This window comes from Chrysemys picta, chromosome 6 (assembly GCF_011386835.1).
Source record: "Chrysemys picta bellii isolate R12L10 chromosome 6, ASM1138683v2, whole genome shotgun sequence".
In the NCBI taxonomy this organism is placed as follows: Eukaryota; Metazoa; Chordata; order Testudines; family Emydidae; genus Chrysemys; species Chrysemys picta.
In genome coordinates, this window is record NC_088796.1 from 34,416,276 (window position 1) to 34,443,212 (window position 26,937).

The 26,937-nt window shown below is 41.4% G+C and overlaps 1 protein-coding gene across 4 annotated transcripts in view; it reads right to left on the reverse strand.

The window, feature by feature from the left end:
• The window catches only part of PLPP1 (phospholipid phosphatase 1), a 160,711-nt gene that overhangs the window by 63,719 nt on the left and 70,055 nt on the right, over positions 1-26,937 (reverse strand). For 2 of the 4 annotated variants that reach the window (XM_065598926.1, XM_005300849.5), the window contains exons 2-3: positions 16,961-17,112; positions 10,682-10,962 (exon numbers count right to left, since the gene is read on the reverse strand). In XM_065598926.1, the coding sequence (XP_065454998.1) occupies positions 10,682-10,962; positions 16,961-17,112 (433 nt within the window). The remainder of the gene's footprint in view (positions 1-10,681; positions 10,963-16,960; positions 17,113-26,937) is intronic. The other 2 variants (XM_065598925.1, XM_005300848.5) reach the window with 1 other exon arrangement.

Below are 26,937 nucleotides of genomic sequence, written 5' to 3' on the forward strand. Positions count from 1 at the left end.
CTTCTCCAGACTAACAAGCCCAATTTTTTCCAATCTTCCCCCATAGGTCATGTTTTCTAGACCTTTAATAATTTTTGTAGCTGTTCTCTGGACTTTCTCTAATTTGTCCACATCTTTCCTGAAATATGGAGCCCAGAACTGGACACAATATTCAAGTTGATGCCCAATCAGCGCAGACTAGAGCAGAAGAATTACTTGTTGTCTTACTTACAATACTCCTGCTAATACATCCCAGAAGGATGTTGGCTCATTTTGCAACAGTGTTACACTATTGACTCACATTTAGCTTGTGATCCACTATGACCCCCAGATCCCACTGTATTCCTTCCTAGGTAGTCATTTCCCATTTTGTATATGTGCAACTGAATGTTCCTTCTTAAGTGGAGTACTTTGCATTTGTCCTTATTGAATTTCATCTTATTTACTTCAGACTATTTCGAATTTTAATCCTATTCTCCAAAGCACTTGCAACTCCTTCCAGCTTGGTATCATCCACAAACTTTATAAATGTACTTTCTATGCCATTATCTAAATCAAAATATCATTATGATATTTTCTGTCTTATTAGCGATTCCTTTCCTAATGGTTCCCAACATTGTTTGCTTTCTTGACTGCCGCTGTACATTGAGCCAATGTTTTCAAAGAACTATCCACGATGATTCCAAGATTTCTTTGAGTGATAACAGCTATTTAGACCCCATCATTTTAAATGTATAGTTAGCATTGTTTTCCCAGCATGTATTACTTTGCACTTAATTGAATTTCATCTGCCATTTAGTTGTTCCATCACCCAGTTTTGTGAGATCCCTTTGTAACGCTTCATAGTCAGCTTTGGACTTAACTATCTTGAGTTTTGTATCATCTGAAAACTTTGCAACTTCACTGATTACCCCCTTTTCCAAATCATTTATGAACAAGCTGAAAAGCACAGGTCCCAGTACAGATCCTTGGGGGACCCAGCTATTTACCTCAGTCCACTCTGAGAGTGGCCCATTTATTCCTACCCTGTGTTTCCTATCTTTTAATCAGTTACTGATCCAAGAGAAGACCATCCCTCTAATCCCGTGACTGCTTACTCAGTTTAAGAGCCTTTGGTAAGAGGCCTTGTCAAAGGTTTTCTGAAAGTCCAAGTATGCTATATCAACTAGATCACCCTTGTCCACATGCCTGCTGACATCCTCAAAGAATTCTAATAGATTTGTAAAGGGAAATTATGCCTCACCAAAGGGATGTTGACTCTTCCCCAATATGTCATGTTCATCTGTGTGTTCGATAATTCTATTCTTTACTATAGTTGCAACCAATTTGCCCTGTACTGAAGTTAGGCTCACAAGCTTGTAGTTGCCAGGATCACCTCTGGAGCCTTTTTTAAAATTGGTGTTATTTTACTAGGGCCCTACCTAATTCACAGTCCAGTCCATTCTGGTCCATTTCACGGTCATAGGCTTTTTAAAATAGTAAATTTCATGATTTCCGCTAATAAAGTCTGAAATTTCAGGGTGTTGTAATTGTAGGGATCCTGACCCAAAAAGGAATGGGGGGGGGTGTTGCAAAATTATTGTAATGGGGTGAAGGGGGTTTGTGGTAATACTACCCTTACTTCTGCGTTGCTGCAGGCAGCGGCACTGCCTTCAGAGCTGTGCAGTTGCAGAGCAGCGGCTGGACCAGCAGTCCAGCTCTGAAGGCATATGAAATGTGGTATCCTGCAATAGATTCCCCCCCAACAGAGATGCAGTCAATTTGCATAATATTGCTTCTTTGCATACTCATCCCATCCCATTGCAAAAATCTATGATCCATTACCAAGGCTCAATCTGCCTTGACCTGTGCTCATCCATGTAGACACAGTGTTTGTTACAAGCTGGATTCACTCCTAAACTGAACGTTTCTTTTGGTTAATGCTTTATCTTTAACTAGGACAGTCAAAATAAGCAAAACACCATCTCAAAACAAACAGTCTCTATATCAAGCAAACTACAATTATAACATTTTTGTATACAGAACAGCCACCCAAAAGACAAATTTCCTCGCTCTAGATTAGTTTACAAAAAGGTGGCTTTTCTATCTTTAGGAAAATGACTGCAGTTTGCTTCCAAGCTTCTCCTTATTTTACTCAGAGGTATGTAGTTTCCTTTCTTTTGCTAAAATGAAGTTGGTTTAAAATTAGTTGCACATTTTTATATATAGTTTTCTAGTAAATGTTGAGATGAGAAAGTTCAAGTAGCAACAGGGCTTTTCAGAGGATTTCTTTTTAAATTAAAAACGGCTACAAAAAATTATCAAGGTAATTTTTAATTCTAAACTGGAAGATTGGTCTGAAATCAAGACGAAATTCAGTAAAGACAAGTGAAAAGCACTACACTTGGGAAGGAAAAAAAAAACACACAAACACAAAATGGGGAATAACTGACTAGGCACTTGTATTGCAGAAAAGGATCTGGGTATTGCAGTAGATCACAAATTGAACATGAGCCAACAATGTGGTACAACTGTGAAAAGGGCTAATATTCTGGGACGTAATAACAGAAGTGTCATATGTAAGACACAGGAGGTAACTGAGCCTCTCTACTCATCACTGGTGAGATCTCAGAGAGTTTTGGGTACCACCCTAAAGAAAGACGTGGACAAGTTGTAGAAAGTCCAGAGGAGCAACAAAAATGATTAGGAGATAGAAAACCTGACCTATGAGGAAAGGTTAAAAAAATTGGCATATTTAGTCTTGAGAAAAGATGACTGAGTTAAGGGCTATTATAAAGAGGACAGTGATCATTTGTTCTTCATGTCCACTGAAGGTAGGACAAGATGCAATGGGCTTAATCTTCAGTAAGAGATTTAGGTTAGATATTTGGGGGCTGGGGGAGACACACCTAACTATAATGATAGTTCGCTCTGGAATAAGTTACCAAGTGAGGTTGTGGAACCCCCATCATGAAGAACCCCCATTAAGAACTGGTTAGGCAAAACACCTGTCAGGGATGATTTAGGTATGCCTGGTCCTGCCTCAGTACCAAGGGGTAGAGAGGGGGAAGGGAAGGGAGACTGACTATATGACTTCTCAAGGTTCCTTCCAGTCCTTCATTTCTATGATAATTCAGTTTAAACAAAAACAAAACAAAACAAAAAAAAATCAAGAACAACCCACCTCTAAACCCCCCAAAAATAAATCAAAGTGACCTAGGGGAAAAAAAGTCCCCGCCGCCATGTAATATTTCAATCTGATTAAGAGTTGGCTTTTAACATCAGGTACACTATAAAGTCACCATTTATTAATAAAAACAAATCAGGACTGGAAGGACCTTGAGAGTCAACTAGTCTGGTCCCCTACAGTCATGGCAGGACTATGATGTACTGTTCCTATACTGCCTTTCATCCTCACACAGCTTTACCAGAGAGATTGATTAACTTTTGCACGTAGCTTTCTGAAATACCAAAAAATCTGTCTAAAGAGGGCCCTGTAGTAAGTTACTGCAAACAAAGGAATGCAGTGAGTCAAAATGGTAGAAGTCCTATCAAGCGTGCAGGCTGAATATTTTCATAAGCACCTAAGGGAATTAAGAGCACAAGTTCCATTGGGCGGGAGGGGAAGAATAATCAATGGGACTTGTGCTCTTAACGCTTTTAAGCACTTTTGAAAATCCCACCCACTGTTGGTAAACCTATGCAAAGTCCCTCAGCCTCTAGCTTTCCAGTGCCCTATTTGGTGTTAGCACTGACAGCACAAATGCACTGAAGAAGTTGTCAGGAGGAGGCTGGAGATTTTGGCAGCTGGATAGGGGGCAGCTGGATCTCTCAAGTAAGCTACTGTGCATCTGAGGCCATTTGGGGGTAAGCACATTTGAGCAGAAATATCTATCTAGTCATTAGGAGTGGAATGGCTGCATGTTGACATTAAGTTGTCATCTTTGGTTTTAGAAGCTAAAAACACTTTACAAAGCTGAATAAACTGGCTCACATCTCCCAGAGCTATCGTTTTAGGTTGGCTGCAGCAGATTCCAGACAACATCGCTGCATGGGTTTATGTTCAGTTTGTTTGAATATTATCTCAGATACCATAAAGGCTAGAAACAATGTTTTTTTTTAAAATGACAGTTTAGATTCTGGAGCACAATTAGAGGAAGTAATAGTAAGAGGAAGATTTTGTGGCAAAATCCCTGTCCTCTAAATCACACAATATAAGGATCCCTGCTATAAAATGGATGGACTGACTAGGCTGCCACTTAATTTTTTTGAGGCCTATATGGAATAGGATTAAGCTACATTCAAGAACTCCTTGAACCATGTCTTAGTGGTCACCCGAGTACGGATCCTCACCCACCTTCTAATAATCTCAGTCATGGCTTGTCAAACAGCGGCACATTCTCCTCCACTGCAATACGCCCTGTCAGCCACTTCTCTCCACTTTTAAACATTTTTGGAAAAGATCAGCAGTTGCTTATTTGTTACCATGTCCTCCAAATCCTTTTCACCTTTTTATATTTGCATTGGCCAAGTTTCTAAACCAGTATTTATTTTGTCTTATGTTATCCCTTTACACTGCTTCCTCAGCAGGAGGGGCAAGGAGGTCCTTTATAATGTAAAGTTACATTATTTCAGACCCACTAGCTTTGACTGGATACATTTAGAAACTGGCAGGCAGTGTGAAATTCGCACAGTCCTATAACAGCCTTGTGGCAGATTCACAAATGCAGGGTGCCCACACTCCAAGTAGAATCCAGCCCTACGAGTACTTCTGCTGGCTATGAGGGACTTTTCTGATGGCAGAGAGGTTCCTACGATAACCCTCACATTTCTGCCAGTATCAGTAGAGAGGCCGGGGGCAATCCCAGCTCACACAACTGATCCCTGGCCAGGATTTCATCTGCATTTAAAGCAGTCCAATTTACACTAGTGCCTCTAACATGCATCTAAGGACCAGCAGTGAATGTGGCAGCCCCAAGTTCAGGAGGAGGAGGGAGTGGGGAGCACAAACGTGAGATTTACAGCAACCTTGTACCCCTCCCATCAGAGTGCTCCTTAACCAAAGCAGAGAACAAGGCCTTATGTATTTCTGAAGATTGAGACCATAAAATCACTCATCATAAATATGGAAAAGAAATAGCAGCCGGGAATCCAAGACAGGGCTGAGCAGAACCTGGCAAGACACCACGGATAAAATCTTGACCCAAATTGAGTTCCATGGGAATTTTGCTGCTGATTTTGAGGTTGCACAGAGCAGAACGAAAGCTATAAATGATCACTCCATTATGATGGTTTCACTAGAGTGAAACCATCAACATTTTACACCAAAAATAAGTAAATAACTAAGAAAATTACAGTCCAAAGAGCGTCCACCCTTATTTCCTTATTCTTTTCAGTACAGTATATACACACACATACAAGCATGAAGACAATGGTGTGCATACGCACACATGTATCATTTGTGTATGTTGTGAAAAGTTTGCACATTAGACACTTTTCAGTCAGACTTTTTTTTTTTTTTTTAAAACACAGCATTTTGTAACTAAAAGGGGACTAAGTACAACATCCTGTTTTACTAGTTCTATTTATTGAATCTGCCGGAACTGTAAAATGCTAAAAAAGGGATACAATTCTTCTACTTAAAAAAAAAAAAAAAAGTAGAGCTACAGAACTCAGTTTTCTATGCAAGAGAAACAATATTGTTTTAAATATGTTAAAAATACACATACACTTTGTAAAGATTCCATTGGATAAGTCTGTATTATTAGACTTGTATACTGTATTAGCTTCCTGGGAAGGTTTGCATTCAAATGGAGTTTTAGAACAAACAGATGTTTAAGCCAAAAAGGAGATGTGGGACTCCATGTGGTTTTAAAGACTTATAAACTTTTAACTCTAGACACCCGTAAGTATGGACAAGATTTCAACATGCAGTTACATCTTTTTTCAGTCCTGGAAATCCAATGCCAGTGAAAGGACGTTCAGACTATGATAAATGGGTTTTTGTCTACAAAGATTATTCTCTCCTTCTTCCCCCAAACAGAAATTATATATTTTACAGTACTTCTAACCCCACTGGGCCCTTATGCCTAATAAAATATGGCAAAAGAGTATGAAAATAGAATAAAATAGCAGCAGTTATGGAAAGCTTCCCATAGCAATGCTGTCTTTAAAGCTCCACTTAACAATGAGCACTGTTAGATCAACAGTATGAGGTAACAAGGCAGATGCAATAGGTTGTATCCACGTCCTACATCTAATGTCCTCAAACAGCTAGAGGTTCAAAAGATAAGTATCTTGGATTCTGATATTATGTATGTTTATGACAGTCACTAAGACTTAGTACCTGGAATACTGAATGAATTACATTGTTAAACTTTTAACCTTCTCTATTTCCCATGATCTTTCAACAAGCTACTTATGAATACTTTGAAATGGAAAATGCTTAGAAGGAGTGTCTCACTAAGTATATACATCAGGTGTATTTTATAGCCAGAGTATATTTCAGGCTCCATAAGAGAACAGATTTTTCAGTTCAGCTGTCTGAAGTATCTGGCCTTTGCGCGCCCCAAGGCTTTCAGGTCCCACCCACACCATGACCACAAACTTCACAAGCACAGACAGCCCCAAGACTTGGTATTTCAGTCACTCACTTAGCTAGATCATACAGCAGCAAATTTCTACAGAGCCTAGGTTAATTCGCATGGCTATGTTTGTGTGTCTAATCACCACAGAGGTGAGTGCAAGTCAGGCTTTTATAAGTCTTAGGCCTGGTCTACATTTGTGTAGACACAAGTAGGTCAATGGAAGAATTCTTCTGTCAATCTAGCTACCATTGCTCGAGAGGTGGATTAACTACATGGATGGAAGCATCTTCGCTATGGTGTTACGGTGGCACACCTGCAGCGCCATAGCTGAGCTGCTGTTGCGTAGACATATGCTTTAGTGACTTGTTAGGATCTGATTTTTAAGGTTATTAGCCCCCACAAATGCCTATACCTAGGTCCATGACTGACCATTTGTGCATGAACTGCAACAACACTGGTGCACATATGCCTGCAGGCCATCAGTTCCATTGTTTAAAATGGAGAGTTTATAAATTCATTAAAAAACTATGTAGGAAGCAGACTGTAGTTTTAGAATTAAGTAATTCAGTAGCAACCATGATTCAACAAGGGGAGCCCAAACCTGCCTGCTCCCCCATGCCACTGGCATACACAAGAAGGTGTATGTGCAAACATATAGTTGACTTAAGATTTGGCCTTGTATCTCATTATGAGGTATCAGGGTGAGGCTAAGTAGGGTTCCCAGGACCTGGGTTAATGGAGAAAATACCTGCAGTTACACTGATATCTTGTACTGGATGGGAGAAACACACACACACACACACACACACACACACACACACACTTCTGAAAATAGCTTTTAAGGATTCATAATGACACGGCTCCTGAGAAAGTGGGGATGGAATGATGAGGTAAGCCAAGATTCCTGAATGCTAGCCATAGACTACAAATATTTCAAGATCAAAATCTTTAGATATTTAACAGATTCTTTTATTTTTCCACACTAATCTATTTTAGGTACTTTTACACCCCCCAGTACCATAGTATCTGAGCTCTTCAAACTTTAATGTATTTATCCTCACAATACTCCTATGAGGTAAGGAAGTGCTATTTCCCCCAATCTGTAAAATAGGGATACCGAGGCACAGAGACACCAAGTTCAGAGGAAATGAAATCCATGGCAGAACAGGGACTTGAATCCAGGTTTCCTAAATCCTAGGCTAGTGCCATAACCACTAGACCATCCACCCAACTCCAAGACACACAGAATCCAGATTATATGGGCTTTTATGCGCTACAATCAACTCAGCTAATTCTGCATCTCCCCCTTCTCTCCCGCATGAAGATGTCAATCTAAGACAATTTGAGAAGAGTGAAGGGAGAAACAAACCGCCCCACTCAAGTGCAATTTCTCAAAGGAGAGGCCAGTTCAGCCACTGTCTGAGCAAACCCCACTGAAGTAGTCAATGGAGTGATACCAAAGCTGCATTTAGACCCTGGTCTGTGCTGAATGCAACTAAACCCTTAGTACATTCTCCTTCAATAGGCGGAGTCTGTGCAGCTTCTCCTCACCCCCCCCCCCCACCAACTTGGAAAGACACCAGAGTTCTAAGTCTAAGTTTCAAACACAACCCATCTGTTTTTCTGTATAGATGTATAATACCAAAAGTAAGTGCCCCATGTAACAAATCTTATTTTGAGCAACAATGGTCAAATGTTACAACTATAGACAAAAATAGGTCAAGTTGAGGAAAGTCATATGAAGGACAAAACTGGTCTACAGAAAAAGTGAGCTTGCAGAGCCTACACATTACATATATATCACTTAGTTTTTGGCTGTTGCAATTTTTTAGTTTTGTATTTAACTAAAGCAAAGCTGACACGATACCATTCTGCCGAGATCTTGCTTCTGCTCTTATTTAACCTCAAGACGCTTCTATTCCTCCGTTTTATTGTCCTTTGTAACAAAGTTAAACAAATACACATACTCAAAAACTACTCTTGGGCAGAAGAAAAAGGCAATTCCTTTTAAATTATTCCTGCTGTTTAAGCTACTTCTACTGTAAGTCAGGGTTCTTTGGAAAAGTTGTTTAGTCCGTGTTCCTGGAAAAGACGCCAATGCCTTATAAAAAGTTTCAAAGACAAAGATTTTAATGAAAATGGGATTTTGGTGCCTTTTCCCTGCCTGAAGTAGGCAGTCATGGAGGAAGTACTTGATGACCAACACACACACACAAAAATAGACTTACCTTTCTGGAAGGAGATACTGGGGTGATCGTTTAAGAATGGGTATTCTGACTAAACACAGCTACCCACAAGAGAGAAGCCTGTCCAAGAATTATGGTCTGAATGAACTCGAGCTAACTAAACAAAGATTGATTATATTGTGGCCAAAGACAATCAATCAGGAAAAAAAAAAACAGCCCTGAATATAAAGCAAAAAAGTCATCTACTCTACAACTCACTCAACAGAGTAAGCTGCGGTTTACTTATGGAGTATGTATTTAATGAAGTGCTGTTCACACTATTATAAATTTTGTTTGTGATAGACAAAAACAATTTTCCAAGTCAGGGACCAAGTACTATTGTCTAATGTACGTACAGCTTCCAGGGACTTTAATGGATGTTGTGCATGTGTCAAAGGGCAGAACCTGGTCCCAAATGTATTCAAGTCACTACACTTTTCCCCGGTTATAAGGGGACCCTATGGGTATTATAAGAGCTCTGAAGGGGACTGCAATTTTGGGAAAGCTGGCTAATGCAGAAGTGGAATGATGGAACTAAAGAGATGTAGAAGTTCTTCAATCTGAAGAAATTCTCCCTATTAAACAACTTTCCAGTTTTTTTGTTTGTTTGATTTTTAAAAAGCGAAGTCAGTTGGTGAAGTTCCCTAACTGCAAGCATTCCAAGTATATAGAACAAAAAGAACTTGCTGGGAGTTTGAACCATTTTAATACTAGGATTGTTTATTCTGAAAAATACTTCAAACTAAATCTAAAATTTCAACACTTAACATTATTGGCTATGTTTGAGGACATTCCTGACATCTGTCTGAGATTACAGGACACAGGGGAGGAGGGGGAACAAGTACGGGTCACTTTTGAAGCAGGTCACAGCACATCTGTTTCTATTAATTTGTTTCCTTTTTTGCCTTAGTTTCACTGGATATTAAATGTTTGTTAAAAATAGTTATTTGGGCTTGATAATGGACAAAATGCACAACACTATCCTCTTGCCTGTTGCATATTTTATACAGAGACATCTGTTTTTGATTAACTTATTCTTCTATTTTAAATATGAATAAATTTTTCTCCCTTCCTTAAAGTCGCCCCAGAAAAGCTTGAGAAGGCAGCTCTCAGACTTGTTATTCATTCAGGAAGAATATACAGTGGTTTCCTTTCCAAATGGATCTTATTTGACTGCCCCCAAAACTACCAATTTAAAGGGCTGGTGCACATTTCTGGTCACGCAAAATTGATGAAGGAAACACAACTGAAAACAGTGGTTTGTGTATAAGCTGAAGTCCTGTTCCTATAGCAGGGGTCGGCAACCTATGGCACACGTGCCAAAGGCAGCATGCAAGCTGATTTACAGTGGCACGCTGCTGCCAGCCTGGGGTCCCAGCCGCCGGCCCTGCTCAGCCGCTGCCAGCCTGGCACCGGGCTGAGCAGGGCTGGCGGCCAGGACCCCAGGCTGGCAGGAGCTGGCGGACGGAACTCCAGACCGGCAGCGGGCTGAGTGGCTCAGCCTGCTGCCAGCCTGGGGTCCAGGCCCCACTCAGCCCGCTGCCAGTCTGGAGTTCCATCCGTGGCCCCTGAAAATGTAAAATGTATTACTGGCATGCAAAACCTTAAATTACAGCGAATAAATGAAGACTTGGCACACCACTTCTGAAAGGCTGCCGACCCCGTCCTATAGCTTATAAAGAATAAATTTGTGGGTTTAGGGGAAAGAGGAGGAGAGATAAAAAAGAAGATAGTCTAGTGCCTGAGCATGTGCTTTGAGGTTCACTGTGTGTCTATTAGATCACTAAATCCATTCTAATGGACTCATGGAGCATGTAATAGGAGAAATCAATCCATCGAACACTCATTGTCTCCAGGGGTTTACAATACAAGATAATATCCTTCAAGACCAAAGTACATTAGCTTACTCACCTTCCCTCATTAACTTGTACTTTGTCTCCTTGACATGGGAAGTTTTCAATGTAACCTAGACTGCAGTTGACTCGTGTCCAATCTGGTTGGCATATAGCCAGGAAGTGGGGTCGCAGTCTACCTATGGAGTACTTGGCAATGTCCGTCAGGGATTGGCTAGCCGCTGCACCAAAAATGAAGGTCCCAATGGCTTTGTAAATAGTGGCTATGTAGTTATTTCTGACAAACGAATTCGAGTGCAAACAGTTATAATAGACAGACAGGCCTTCTCCTACGATTATCTGAAAAACAGAGATAAAGACAAGTTAAATAGAGAAACACACCTATGTCTCCTTAGAGAGGGGGGAAAAAAAAATCACAGTTATCATAAGTCTCAACTACATCAATATTTGTAATTTCCTGTTTTAAATCTTGTACAATTGTTAAGTTGGGGGAAACAAAGATTTTCTGGGAGTCACTCAGAAGTATAAATTCCAATGGCTGAGCCAACATAATTTTAAACAGCTTTCATGTAAACAGGATAGTTTGTTCTCATTCTCTGCCTTATATTCAGTTGTAATTGTGATAGTTTTAATAGAAACACTGGAAACTTGAGTCATTTTCTCTGAGAAAATTAAAAAAAACAAACCACCTTTCCCACACTACTTCACACTCAATTTGATGAGTAGCCCCTTCCCAAGAGACTTTTAATTTTAAGTAAACTTTCCGTTCATTCTTAGCCTTCTTCTGAATAGAATTTATCAGCTGTGCCAGAAGCATGGTTTTCAGAAGTCACAACCTTAATTGAAAAGGCTGAATACTGGTGCCAGAGGTGCTAAAGGCCAATTCTGTAAAATGGGAACCTCCTATTTCTCAGTTAAACAGAATCTTTAAAGACCAGTTTCCTCTAGGAAGCTAAGTCTTAAGAAAAATAATTGAGGATAATGCTTCGTGCGTCTGAATTTTTTCTATTTTTGGCATCGTAGCGATAGAACAAAGATTATTTTCGTGTGTGTTCATAAAATGAAGAGGTTTTCAGTGTTTTCTCCCTTCACTTCAGTCTCTTGTGGGAAATGGGTAAAAAAGTAATTTTGTTATAAATATAAAACTATTTAATCCAATGTCATTATATACACAGTTACTGGGGAGAAAGAAGCAGAAACGTTGGATTTGAATCATCAGTCATTTATTGAAAAAAAATCCCATGAACAAAAGAGACCCATCCCACTAAGGCAACTAACGTAATGGGAAGGTCTTTTCCCTTCCAGGCACATATGGAAAAGCTGTTTAGAAATGACTGAAAATAGTTTGAATGATGCTAATTAACAAAACACAGTATTGTTCTACTTCTGAAGACATACTTTAAGGCTTCAGAAAAGCAGGTCTTAATTCTCTACTGCTTTGCACTTTATCTAGTTGTTTAGACCTGTGCAAAATAACTGTAAAATGCTGCCACTCTGATTTACACTTACTTCTTTACAGATGTAAGTAGCTACAAGCTGTAAGGCAATGGATCATCAACCATGTATACAGGACTGACAATTTTTACACTTGGCATCAGAGCAAAATGTAAGTTAGGCTTTGTCAACAGTGGAACCTGAACGACAAAACTTGTTGTGCAGGTGTGTGAAACCCCACTCCCCTACCCCCCGAAACAATAAAATTTTTGCCAACGAAAAGCGCTAGTGTGAACAGCGCTTTGTCAGCAGGAGAGCTCTCCCCTGCTGACAAACAGTGGCTACACCGTGTGCCTTTTAGCAGTGCGGCTGTAGCAGCACAGCTGTAGCTGCACAGTTGTGTCAACATATACTTCGTGAACTCGCTGAATGCGAAATGTTACTTTTAGCACAACTAAAAAGTTAGCAACCTCTTTCCTACAATCTATCCGGTAGGACAGGTGCTATCCATTGCTGTGGAACAAGATAGTCGTCAGCCTGGGGGATAGATAGGTGGGGAAGAAGGAGTCTGTATCAATCTTGCTGCAGTGCACACAGTCACATGCCACCCTCACCCACACCACCAAATCAAAACAGACCCCTGGGTGGAAGATATTCAGTAAGGTGTAAGTGGACTTAGTCTTGTGGCTCACATTACTCTACCCATAATTTTAAAAATTCTTTATAAGCAGGTTGTTCAGTTGCAAGACTGTTCTCTGTGTAAAAGGTACTAAGCCATACCTGTCTCTTCCCTCACATTTTACCACCTGTGAATTGTAGCCCCAATATTTCAGAAGCCAATTACATTACTAATGTAGTAGTATCACCCTTTAAAAGAAAATATATTTAAAATTTCTATAATACAAGTAAAGCATTATTGCAAATCCCAGACTTGATGTCTTGCTGTCTGGTTGTCCTGGGCTGGAAATGCTAGGCAGCATTTCTCTAAACAGGCCCCACTTCAGCAATGTACTTAAGCAAGTGTCTAACTTCAGAAATGGGACTACTCCTATGCTAGAAGTTAGGCACGTACTTGAGAACCCGACTAATTCTGGGACCCAGTAAAGAAAGGCCCAGTAGTGCTGTTTAGGGGACTGATCCAAATGACCACTGAAGTCAATTGGGAACCTCTCCATTGACTCAAATGGGTGCTGGATCAGACCCTCCGAGATCCCATCTTCATCTGGAAGGATGGTGACTGACTGGGGGCCTGTGTGTGAAAGTATGTGAGCATGGGGCACAGAGGGCGCGAAGTACAGGGTGTATTACATACCAGCACACAAAGGCACTCCAGTTATAGGTTTATAACCCCCTTTTATTTAAGTTAGGATAACACACACACACAAAAGACTTTAATATTAAAGATGAAGGTTGTATTTAATGAAAGCTGTATTCATTTTGTTTTGTGCTAGCAGCTCAAATTCTGTTCCCTGTACCACTAAAAGACATTAAAATCAAAGGAGTTACTTCGATTTACACCAGCAAAACAGAGATCAGGGTTTTGAAAGCTCTTAGTGAAAAGTTTCTCCTCAGTCAACAAGTTGCATATGAAAAAAAAAAATTAATTACAATTAGCAGTTCTTGAACAGCCGGTGGCAGTGGCTTCCAAGAAGCGACTATTTGTGAAAGCAAGTAAAGGTTACCTTATTGTGGACACTGGCTGTGATTCTGATCTCATCCTGCTGAGAACTAGAACCCCACTGAAGTCAATGGGGCTACGTCAGTGTAAAGAGAAATCAGAGCAGGGCCCTGGACCCACTTTCCTCCTTTAGTAAATGGTGTACACAGTCTGAGCAGAAATTAACAGAACCAGAAAAAAAAACAAGACACCATCATTTGTTTTTAACATTAGTGCTTCCTCCTGCTAAGCCTGCTTTTAAAAAAAAATCTGGTGGGAAGTCTGTTCACCCCCTTATAAGATGGCTGCTGACATCACCAGAAAGCAGATCAGAAAAAACCTGCTGCTTTACAAGTTTGCCAGTTTACTATTAGCATAGAGTTTTCCTAGTTATTTGAAAAGGAGGCGTTATGAGCACTTCATTTTCAGAAATGTTGACGTTTTATCTGTGGCCAGAAGTCCTCCTCATCAACTGGCTCATCCCCCCCCCAAAAAAACCTCCCACAAACGCACATGCTTGAAGTTAAGCGTTGAGTGGTCCCATACTCAAAAGGTCTGCTCCTAGAGCAGCAGGAAAGGTCCAGGGGATAAGGGACATGGCAGCCCTGGCTACTAGTACCAGCTCTGACACTTAGCTTACAGATGAAGATCGGAGATCTTTATATTACAAAAAAAGTGTGCTGGGGCAACTACAAGTAACGTTTTATACAGGAATTTGGGTGAACTCTATGGCCTGTGTTACGTACGCTATAAAATTTAGGGGATGGCTACACTTGCAGATGTAGAGCACTGAGAGTTAAACCCACCTTCGTAGAGCACAGTAGGGAAAGCGCTGCAGTCTGTCCACACTGACAGCTTCAAGAGCACTGGCATGGCCCCATTTGCAGCACTTGCAGCAGCATTGGGAGCAGTGCATTATGGGCAGCTATCCCAGCATGCAAGTGACTGCAACGTGCTTTTCAAATGGGGGGGGATGGAGTGTGTTGTGTGTATGTGGGGGGAAGTGGGTTTTTGGGGTGCTGAAAGTGTGTCAGCATGCTGTCTTGTAAGTTCAGGCCCCTCTCCTCCCTGCCTCTCTCTTTCACTCATTCAAAACAAACAGTAAGTGTTTGCTTTTTCGTGGAGCTGATAAGCAGCCGGCTTCTCCCAAAGGGAGCTTTAAAAGGGCATTTCCGCATTCCTGCGGCCGATTTCACAACAATGACAAGAGTGGCCACTTGATTTAAGGGGATTATGGGACATTTCCAGAGGCTGATCGCAGCACAGTAATGCAACACCTCGTTCACACTGGTGCCATGGTGCTCCAGCGCGGGCACAGCAAACATTCTACTCGCCAAGGTGCAGTACCAGCAGAGTCAGACCGTTCTACGTGCCTTGCCAGTGTGGATGGGGAGTGAACTAGGGCGCCCCGGGCTGCTTTATCGCGCTGTAACTCGCAAGTGTAGCCAAGGCCTAAATGATCATAATGGGTCCCTTTTGCCTTTAAAAATCTATCAACCCCCCAAAAAAGTGAGTTTCACAATTCTAAGCTTTATATTTATCTGTAACCTTTCAGATTTTAACTTAGAGCACCTCAGATATAGGCAGTTTTTAATTTAAGCATTTCAAGAACACACTTGTGCTTTACAGAGGAACAAAAAGACTAGGGCTGTCGATCAGTTAACTCACAAGATTAACTAAAAAAATTAATCGCGATTAATCACAGTTAAACAATAGAATACCAACTGAAAATTATTAAATTTTTTTGGATGTTTTTCTACATTTTCAAATATATTGATTTCTATTACAACACAGAATACAAAGTGTACAGTGCTCACTTTATATTATTTTTATTACAAATATTTGCACTGTAAAATGATAAAAGAAATAGTATTTTTCAATTCACCTCATACAAGTTCTGTAGTGCAATCTCTTTATCGTGAAAGCGTAACTTAGAAATGTAGATTTTTTTTTGTTACAAACTGCACTCAAAAACAAACAATGTAAAACTTTAGAGCCTACAAGTCCATTCAGTCCTACTTCTTGTTCAGCCAATTGCTACGGCCTTGTCTACACTGCCACTTTACAGTGCTGCAACTTTCTCGTGCAGGGGTGTGAAAAAACACCCCAAGTGCTGAAAGTTTCAGCAGTGTAAAGTGGCAGTATAGACAGCGCTGGGAGCCACTCCCCTCGTAGGGGTGGGTTTTTTACAGCGCTGGGAGACCTTTGTCCCAGCCCTGGTGCCGCCACTATACAGCCACGTTAAAGTTGGACAAAAAAATTTAAGGGAGTTCCACAATCCTTGCTTTAAAACTGTTAAAAGCCTTGAACTGCTTCTAGAGCAGGCAGCATTAACTATAACCAAGGTTATAACTATTGATGCGGATGGCAGTCTTTTGCACCAAGCCAAATTTTATCCTTGATGTAAACAAAATACCCAATGTAATAGTACTTAAAGAACCCACTCTTATTCACCCATCCTGCTTATTTGGTGTAAATTAAGTTATACATATTCTACAAGCTACTGTTTGCAATCAATTCTGACTGGTAGCCACTGTGTTCTACTCCTCAGAAGTCAGAATTTACAGCTTTGTTTCTCTATATGGAATTATAAGACCATTGGGTGGCAAATTACTACTTAAATTGAAGCAGTTGTCTCAAGCTCTTATATTTTAGAGACACTCTCAGAGAACATACAAGGTTGCAGTACATTTTACTTTCTGGTTTAAGATGTACACCTCTACCCAGATATAACGCTGTCCTTGGGAGTAAAAAAAAAAAAAAAAATCTTACCGCGTTATAGGAGAAACCGCATTATGTTGAACTTGCTTTGATCCACCAGAGCGCGTGGCCCCGCCCGCCCGGAGCGCTGCTTTACCGCATTATATCCAAATTCGTGTTATACCGGGTCGCGTTATATTGGGGTAGAGGTGTATATTTGTAACTAGGAAAAGGAGCCATTAGTCCCGCAATGCCTCAAATGTGAATAAGACCTCTATAATCAAAATATGTATGCCACTGTCATGCCAAGGTGTTTGCGCTCTGATGGAATGTATTAATTGGGGCCAATAAGAAACCTTTTAGGTACCCTGACCCAAACACTAACGTTACTCTAACTCCAGTTGGAGTAAAGACAGAGGGGTTTGTCCTTGTTTTTAAGAAGAATGCACTGCTTTACCAATATATTAATCTAGTAGTAAATCATTTATTTCCCCCACTCCCACCTATTAAAATTGAATGTAATGGAGAAAAATAGGTTTAACTTACAATGATTACATTGAATGGAACAATTATTCCCGCTAACAACTCATAAGAAATGGTGTCATCTTTGATAGGGTACTGGATAGATTCATCATTACAGAAAACTCCTCTCTGGAAGGGGATATGCCTCACAGTGAGAATTGCAAAAGGCAGGCCCGCTAGCAAAAGGAATAAAATTAAAATATTACACAAGAAAATTCAGAAATTTTAATCAGAAAGACTATCCCCAAGCATTTTCCGTCAGAGAGAAATAAGTGCTCAAAAGGAAAGAGCAAACATGCAGCAAGTCAGAAGGTTATAGGTTTGTTTTTTTGACCAAAGGCTGCTTTCTAGGCTTCATGGCCCTTAGCTGAAAATTGCCACCAGTCATGTTCATAAGCGCAGAGAAGGACATAATAATCAGAATTTCCCTCCACCCTCACCAGTGTACTGGCTGTGTATCCAGTATAAAATATTCCAAAAATAGGACTCTTTAAACAGTTTTGAGGCATCTGTTAAGTTGTCCAGTGTGCCTCTTCAGCCCTGATCCTACTTTTAAGCAAGGTACAACTGGCCCTTTATTCTCTGGCCAGCTCCCAAACTCCAGAGAGTGCAAATTGTTTCATTTCATTTTCACCAAAGCAGGGAGGTTGAGGGGAAGTAAAGCAGCTGGGGGGTGGGGGAAGCGGAGGGGAGAATGCTTTTACACATGCTTTCCCCAGTTTGTGCATACTGAATAAAGCCCTGGAACAAACATGGTCACTGTCTGTGCTGTTAGCCTTCAGGAGTCAACATTTATTCCCCATCCATATTTTTTAAAGAACACCTTTAAATCATCTTAATTATATGATCTACAGAAATTGCCTGGTCAGAGGTGTGCAGAAGCTTAGGCAGTCATATCAAAAGTCTGGGTGGCATTTTTACTAGGTTTAGTTCTTTGATCAGCTAGGTCTACAGAGGTTCAGAATAGGAGTACTTCAAACTCAAGAACACTAAGTCACCCTAGTTCCTCTTTAGCTGTCTGGGGATATAAACTATTTCTTCTTCCAGTATGTAAAACAGCAAGTAGTAAAATAAACCCCAAAATTGGATGTATTGGAATCTGGGAGTGGCGGGAGAGAGAAGAGATTAAGCAATGGAAATTAAAGATGAAACTAATAAACTGAAAAATAACAAATGAAAAATAGAGGTAGGTTAATTCTCCCCTTTCCCAGGTGAAGGCCTAGTGATTCCCCAGTTGGTGCCGTGAGAGGACTTTATTCTGTGCTCCATTTTGGATGTTTCTCAGTACAAAGCTGTGACCAAGACTCCAAGCAGCACTTACAACAGATGTTCTGATCTAGCATGAGGCAACAGATCAGGTCAGCAGCAATCCTGCTCTTCAGTCTCCTCACCATGAAGGAATGAAGTAGTGGAGTGAATTTTCTGTCAGACATCTCCCAGTCTTCCAATCAGAGAGGAAGAAGAACTTTGCCACCCCTGCCAAGAGAAACATTCCTCCTCTGTGAGAGGGGGGAAGGAACCTCCAATCCCTCTGTAAGGGCCCAGAAGGAGGAAACTGACATCTCCAGCAGGTAGGCATGGGAGGGGCAGAAGAAGAATGGGAAAAGAAGCCAACAACAGAAAATTGGAAGAGAGCAAAGTTATGTGGCTGGGGGTGGAAGATTGGAAGCCTCTCGGCCCCCACCCCACACAGACACACTTTGTGCTAGAGAAGTCATTAAGTTCATAGTGAAGTATATTTGTTTAAGTGGCCAATATAGTGATTTAAGAATTTTGCTCACTGCAGCAAACTACAGTCCCTCATGCAGGTTACAGAGGAGAGTGCTGCTTACGAGAACAGAGAAGCAAAAAAAAAAAAAACAAAAACAAAAACAAACCCCACACAAGGAGGGATGCTAATACATATTCCTGAACATTGATGGTAAAAAAAAAAAAAAAAAAAAAAAAAGTACTGCCTTAAAGAGGTCTGTCTGAGATAATGTCTTTCCATCTACCTAACCAAGTAGTTCTGTGCTTATCACAGTGGTATCCAAGCATCCTAACAAAGCTATGGGACCTTGTCTAGTGCATGTTCTGTACAACACTGAGCTTCTTATCAGTACTCTAGTCAACAGGAAACACCCGCAAGATTCAAGCAAATAATGGCATTGAGACAAATACTAAATCAAGCACTCAAGTAGTAACTGTAAGCCAACATTGTCCAGCCCATTAATACATATTTCAAGAAACCATTCAAGGTGAAGTGGTCTGTTAACACCTCTCCAGTCATTAGGGGAGTGGGGGGAGAACGGGACACATGGGGTAGGCAGGTGGGAGGGGGAACGTTAGTGGGTCTTTGCTGGCCAAAGACACCAGCTCTGAGAGGGGTAGAATGGAGAGAGAGAGAGAGAGAGAGAGAGAGAGAGAGAGAGAGAGAGAGAGGTGTGTTGGACTTTCACACTACAAGGTGAGAAACTGAGACCAAAAGGACACTCTCCACCATACTCTGGGTGGATGTATACTCATGGTCATATGCTTTCGAATGGTTGTGGTGGTGCTTTCCCAAATTAATACTGGGTTCCTTTTTCACTTTAAGTTTTCCTTAAAAACGGATATAGTGCTGGCGAGAGGGGAAGCCTTTTAGAAGTGCCATAGGTTGGTGTTTAGTTCCCCCACCCCCTCCCTGCCCCCAATTACTAGGTGGGAGTTCAAGATGATTCTGTTTTGTATTGTTAAGAGGAACCCCTAGATGTTGTGCATGGAGTTCTGGGCAGTAGCCCTGCTCGGAGCAGGGAGACAGACAACCAGGAGAGCTTTGAGCAGGTGCAGGGTTCACAGCAGGGAGCTTACCAGCCTGTGTCAATTTCACAGCTGCAGCAGGGAACCATGAAATTGACAAGAATGACATCCAAACAGCAGAGGTAAGTAACTCTCTACATGGACACTGCATCACCCTAACTACACCAACATAAGCCCTCTGATGGAGGTGGAGTTATGATTTCAGTGCAGTAAGGCACTTACATTGGCAGGAGCAAGACTGTAGTGTGTACACTGACCTGATTAGGTCCACGTAAGCTGCCTTACGTCAACCGAACTCTATAGCATAGACCAGGCCTGCGTAAGTCTCCCAGACCCGAAGAGCTCTGCATAGCTCAAAAGTCTCTCTCACCAACAGACGTTGATCCAATAAAAGAGATCACCTCACCCACCTTGTATCTGTAACTTTGCTCTCTAGTTTGCTCAGTATAGTCTTATCACAAAGAACTCCTGTTGACGCCCTCTATTTACATAAAGTGCTCTTCATGTGGCTCCTAACATCCACATGCCCATCATGGCTCAATACTGAATTGAGATACTGAAACTGTTGCACAGATTCTAACACTATACCATCTAGTTTTACTGGCTCCTCATTGTCCCTCTCAATGAAGTATTGCATATATTCCATTTTTTGTCAGCTGATTTGTAAGCCATTTTTCTTCTAATGCAGACCTACATAGCTCTAGGTTCCTTTCCAGTTCGTAGTTATTGGCACAGCACAACGACATCAGCAAAAAGCACGCTCCATGGAGCCTGTCCCCTAAACTCCTGTGTTAAGGTAGGCATTAGATCACAAATAGGAAGGGGCTTAGGGTAGGTCTATGTAAAAGGATCAGGCTTCACTGTAGCCACAGCTGTTTCTCACTACTATTGTGCTACCCTCACATATGTCCATGATTGCCTGAACATGTCTCAGGCAGATTGCACCACAGGCACCACCATAACAATTTCTTAGGAAACCTGTCATAAACTCTCTCTAAATCCGCAAACAATAAGTGCAATTCCTTTTAATTCTCCTTGTACTTCTCCTGCAATATGCAGGCTGCAAACACCGTAAACCATTGTTGACCTTCCTGGCAGAAATCTGAATTGGTTGTCATTTATTTGATGCTCCAGCTCCTCCCAAAGCTTTTTCTCAATACTTTCCAGCCATTTCTTCATATGACATTAAATTTAATGGTCAGTGACCACTACTTTCTTGCATATGTCCTTTATGCTTGAAGACAGGGACCAATGTATTCTTCCTCCACTCAGATGTTCTTCCAGTATGGAAAATTAAGTTGAATGAAGTTAACTACAACCACCACTACCTCCTCCTCAGGGTCCAATGGTTAAAATGGCTCAATTGGTATACTGTCCAGGCCCATAGGCTTCCCACATTTTGTCATGTTTAGTGCTGTACAACCTCACCCAGTAGAAACCAAAAATGCAAGCTTGAGTGCACTAATCTCAAAACAGTTAGAAAAGAAAAAACTGATTTTTGTCTCAGTGGGTAGGGAGTTTTAGGTTCAACCTACCTTAAAATTGTTGCATTTTGGTGGAGGAAGTTCTAAATATTTACACAGTTTTCTTTTATTTTAAAAGTTTCAGCTTTACTTTTACTTTTAAAATATACTATAGCAATGTCTACAAAAAAAAAAAAAAAAGATACAATGATCTATTGCAAGACAACTACTTTCCCCAGCATACAGGAAGATTAAAAAAAAAAGTGTAAGAGTTGCCATGGACCGTTTCCTGCCTTTAACACGTTCCAGCAAAAGGAGATACATTCTAGAAATGCTCAGAATAAAAGGTCTAGTTTCTGGATGAGACGTACAGTCAGCAGAAGGGTAATTAAATTGTAATTGTAAGTTAGACGCCCTAGCTTTATGAATTTGCCTCTGGTTAGTTCTCCACCCTTTACAGTGCCTCACTAACCAAAACAAAGATACTGCCTTATCAAGACGGTGTTATGTTACTGGTATCAGTTTTTCATGACTTGATTATACGCTATTGCCATAATTTCCAGGACCATAAACAGGGTGAGGTGAGCGGGGCAGCCACCCAGGGCACAAAAGTTGTGGGGCCAGAAAAATGGGGTGGCAAGTCCCACAGTTTAAAAACTGTTACCTCCTGCCAGGAAGCGATGGATCGGAAGCTGGTGGGAGCTGCCCAGCCTGCTTGGACCCCTGGCTCTCTGCACTGTGGGAACTGGGGCTCTGACTGGCTGCCTGACAACCCTTCCTGCACTGCTCCCCAAGCTGTGCCGCCCTCCACAGCTGGGCGCTCCCCAGGCAGCTCTGAGCTGCATGCTCTTGCCTCTTCCCAAAGGAGCCCAGTGCTGCCCATTAGAGCTGGCGTCCGAGCCTGGCTGCCATGAGACACTCCCCGATGTGCTCATTTGCCACTGCCCTGGCGCTCCTGGCTCTGCCACTGCTCCAGAGAGCAGAGCCAGGAGTGCCAGGGCACAGGTGACCAAGCAGCAGCAGAGCCAGGAGCCCCAGGGCAGCAGCGAATGATTGCCTATGTCATCATGGCAGCCAGGCTGCGTGGACAGGGGCCAGATCCAGTGGGCAGTGCTGGGCAGGGAGAGGCAAGAACAGGCTGCTGATTGTGCCGCCCCACCCTGCCTGGAGAGCAGAGCTGGGAGGACTACCAGTCAGCCAGCCAGCGCCCCATCTTCCACAGTGCGGAAAGCCAGGGGCCTGTGCAGCTCCCACCAGCTTCCAATCCACTGGCTCCTGGCAGGAGGCAATAGTTTGAAAACCTCTATGCTAAATGGAAGGTGGAAATCTGGGGGTGGGGCATGTGACCCCACATACCTTCCTCCCTCCCCCCCCCCCCACCACCTCTAGGGGGTGCAAATATGCTTGCTTGCCCCGGGCGCGAATATGCCTCGTTATGGCTTTGATAATTTCCTATGAATGCTTAGAACCAGGTTGGGAGACAGATTTTTATTTAATGCAGTTTATAAAAATGGCTGGCAGACCTAGACCCATCCAAGCATAAATTGGTATTAGTAGGAGAGGGCAAATCAACTGGAGAAGCACAAGTCTTCATCATCATTACAGCAATGGCTACTCACTTTCTGTGGCAAGTATGTGTTCACTAATACAGTGTTAGCCGAATATAAGCTCTCTCAGATGTCACATTACTCAAACAATGCTCAACTCACAATGCTCAATCTTATCTAATGCGTATGAGAAGCCATCTTAAGTCTTAAAAAAAAAAGTATGAGATGTTGAATTACTAAACTTACAGTGCCCATCTACTTCAAATATACCCACCATGCAATGGCAGAAGGCACAAATACACCTACAGGTAATCAATCCAGTCACAAATCAGCACTCTAGATATTTTTTGGAAAAGTCTCCTGTGGAAAACACACCACAGGTTAAACTTAGTATCAAATCAAAAACTGTAAGAATAGCCTTCCTCTTCTGTATCACTGAGGATATTTGTCAAGATGCTCTGAGAACACATTCAGTAACGCTTCTTCAAAATATGAGTGCACATGCAAATAAGCAGTCAAAGTACCTGAATGCCCTTTTGTGCTTATTAAATGGAGCGAGAAGAGATTCTAGAGAGAGTCTCTCATTCTCTCACATATATATCACCACCCTTATAGACATTATAAACTTCAGAAAGCTGCTCCTCCATGTCTCCACCTGGCAAGATTCTTCAAGTCACTTAGCTGTCTAGAAAATAACCTGATCAAGGTTGTAGTGCTGACAGTGCTACATCTGGACTATAGTAATCATAGAATCATAGAATATCAGAGTTGGAAGGGACCTCAAGAGGTCATCTAGTCCAACCCCCTACTCAAAGCAGGACCAATTCCCAGCTAAATCATCCCAGCCAGGGCTTCGTCAAGCCGGGCCTTAAAAACCTCCAAGGAAGGAGACTCCACCACCTCCCTAGGTAACGCATTCCAGTGTTTCACCACCCTCCTAGTGAAATAGTTTTTCCTGATATCCAACCTGGACCTCCCCCCCTGCAACTTGAGACCATTGCTCCTTGTTCTGTCATCTGCCACCACTGAGAACAGCCGAGCTTCAGCCTCGTAATCATAAGAGTCATTCCATTGTTTAGTCCAGAAGATTGAAGGAGTCTTTTCATATAAAAACTGGTCTGATCTCTTTCCAGCAGTGCTGGTGGAAACAAAGCAAAAATACTTCAAATGTTCTCAGTGCTGATGTTGGGGTACTATTTAGCCATGTGTAGGTCACATCACAAGTGAAGAAAGTCATATACTGGACACTAGATTTAATAGAATAGGGAGGCGTAAAACTAAGGTAAAATAGAAGTTCTTACAACTTGCCTCTCTATTCATCTACTTTCTTCTCAATTAAAATTACTTCCAAAGTACCGGGGGGGGGAAGGGGGATGGGAGGGCGGAGAAAGATATCAAAGCCAAGGGGAGGAAAAAGAACTGAGGATAGAGGAAGAACTATAACTTGGGTCTTTACACATATGGGGGAGGGGGGGACTAGGAGAGGTCAAAAACACAACTATAAGCAAGAATTGGGTTTAAATAGTAGCTTGTAGGGGTTAGCCAAAAATCTGCCTCCAGGGACAAAAAGCAGGTTCGGCTATTAAGCAAATAAGAGGTTCATTTGCAGGATGGGTTTCAGTCATTCATGATCTATGTACATGAGTGCCCCCACACATTATTGTACAATCCAAGTGTCTGGTGAACACTACTCTCCTGAGTTACAGGCATTTTACAGAGGGGAACTGAGGCAGAGAGTTTAGTTAGGTAACTTGCCTACTGCCACACACTAAGCCTGTGGCAGAGGTAAAAAGTGAATATCTAGAATATATAAATTAGTTTCTCTCTCCAGTACCTTAAGCACAAGGCTGCTATTCCTCCCAGCATGTAAGGCTGTGTCTAAACTGGAAAATTTCAGAAGCAGAGCTCAGAACCAGGCCTAACACCTGTTCAGCTGCACAGGGTTAACGGGGTGAGCGGGAAAGACCAGTAGCTGCCAGAGCCTTGTCTGCAGTAGGTGCTACCACCCATACAGCTGAATTGGTGTCAGGGGCTAGGGGACCTTTCTGCAAAGTTTTTCTAGTACAGACATGGTCTGCATGTCTGGAAAGTTCTCATGACCTTTTACATGCCTGTCTACAGTAAAACAAATTTAACTAAACTCAAAGCCCTTCTCTAACCTGCCTAAGAGTCCATTTCATGTCTAATGAGTAACTTCTGTGCAGAGAGGAGGCATAATCTGAAAGGCAAATTAGCTCCATAGCTGAGTAACACACTATATAAAAATAGGCAGTTAAATTATCAAATTGTTCAGCTTTCCAACTCAATGTGTCAAGGCAACAGCAACCAAAAGGCTACTGAACGCATGAATAGCTGCAAGGTGATGTCTACAGTGAACCAACATGGTTACTCTCATAATGCTTGAAGAATAAAAGATTTTAAAAAGAAAAAAAAAAAAAAAAAAAAAAAACACAGTCCTGAACATGGCCTTCTGTACTCCAGAGCCTTATTGTGTTTTTGGGAAGCCAATGCACTTTACTAAAAAGCTCTCAAGGTACTAAACCAGAGGCTTCCCTCAGATTTGCCAGGAGACAGGGTCCAGCATAAGAGATTACAAGACCTAAACCTGATCTGTATTGAGTCTGGCAGGCAGAAGTCTTTGGCTTGAACGCACTGCCAGGCTCAAAGTCTGAAGCATGTACCCAATATAGCTACAGGGCAATGTGTGCTTGTCAGCAACAGCTGCTGTTCTGGTTTAGGTCATCACTAGATATTCAGTGACAGACTGCTTGCAGCCAGGATCATTAGGTGCTAGGTTACTTAGAAAATATTATCAGCTAAGGAGGATTTAAAAAAAAAAAAGTTTGGTGTGTGTTTAAGGGTTTTTGATTACCCATTTTCAGGGAGCAAGAGAAATTGCTATGCAAATGAGCTCTCAAAAAAGTGACTCGTAAAAGGATTAAAGAGGGCACAAACTCAACTTAAGATTCTTTATACATCCACTATAAAGGACCGGATACATATTCTCTCACACACACACACACACACACACACACAAATTCTGTTCTCTTCTGGTTTTGCTGATGTCAATCACTGACATACATTTAACTTAAAAAAAAGGTGTATTAACAAGTTCAATTTTAAATGAATAGACAGGGCATGTTGTAGAATTCACCTCGACCCAGCTAACAGAGTAAAGCACAACTTACCCCAACTACACTAGAGTTTTAAAGTGTGCTACCTACAGGATCACAGTTGTAGTGGTGTAAACCACTCTATAGATTGGGGAGGGGAAGGAAAGAGGGCAGATCAAAAACACACTGTGGGTGACTTCCACTAGCAAAAAATAGCTATACAAATCTGCACTATGGTTGGCACCAGCTGGTAACCAATAATGGCAATTTCCCGATTTGAGCCACAGACAAGGCCTATGAATCCTGTTCCTTCTCAACTTCTCATCTTTCGTCCTCTTTCTCCCATGTCATAATTTTAGGAGTCTGGTCTTAGACTGGAGAAGATCTGAATATCTAATGTAAACATTAAGCAGAAATTTTTTTAGAAACCCACAAATACCTTTCATACATAAACCAAAGGGAACACTCCAGGCACAAATCCAATTTATTTTTTGCCTTTGAAGGTTCTTTATTTATGCTTGCCAGGTCCGCAAACACATCCATTGTGTACCCATGTTTGTGTAGCACTCAGAGAACCCTGGATGAAAGAATGTTTTTACTACTAGTAGTGACCAGTTTAACCAAATCATAATCCTTTGCTGTTCATCCCTTCTCACTTTTTGAAAGTTATATTAGCATTCATATGTTACAATATTCACTTGGTCAACAGAATTCTTCTGGTCCTGAGAAGAAGAATTCCACCCTGGGTATTTTAAAGGGGCTTTCCAGTACAAAAAGTTGAGTTTATTTAAAGTTAACACTTCTTGTCAAAACATGCTTTTTTTTTTTTAATTACTCAAGGTTTATTATTTTGTTTTGTCATTTAAGAATCTCTAAAAGCAAGGGGTGGAAAAAAAAGATTTAACTAGGCAGTTAGCTTCAGGTTCTTGCTTAGTAGTACAGTAAGGAGGAGAAACAACGAGGAGTCCTTGTGGCACCTTAGAGACTAACATTTATTTGGGCATAAGCTCTCGTGGGCTAAAACCCACTTCATCAGATGCATAGAGTGAAAAATACAGTAAGTAGTATATGCAATATCTTTTATGTGCTATAATATATAT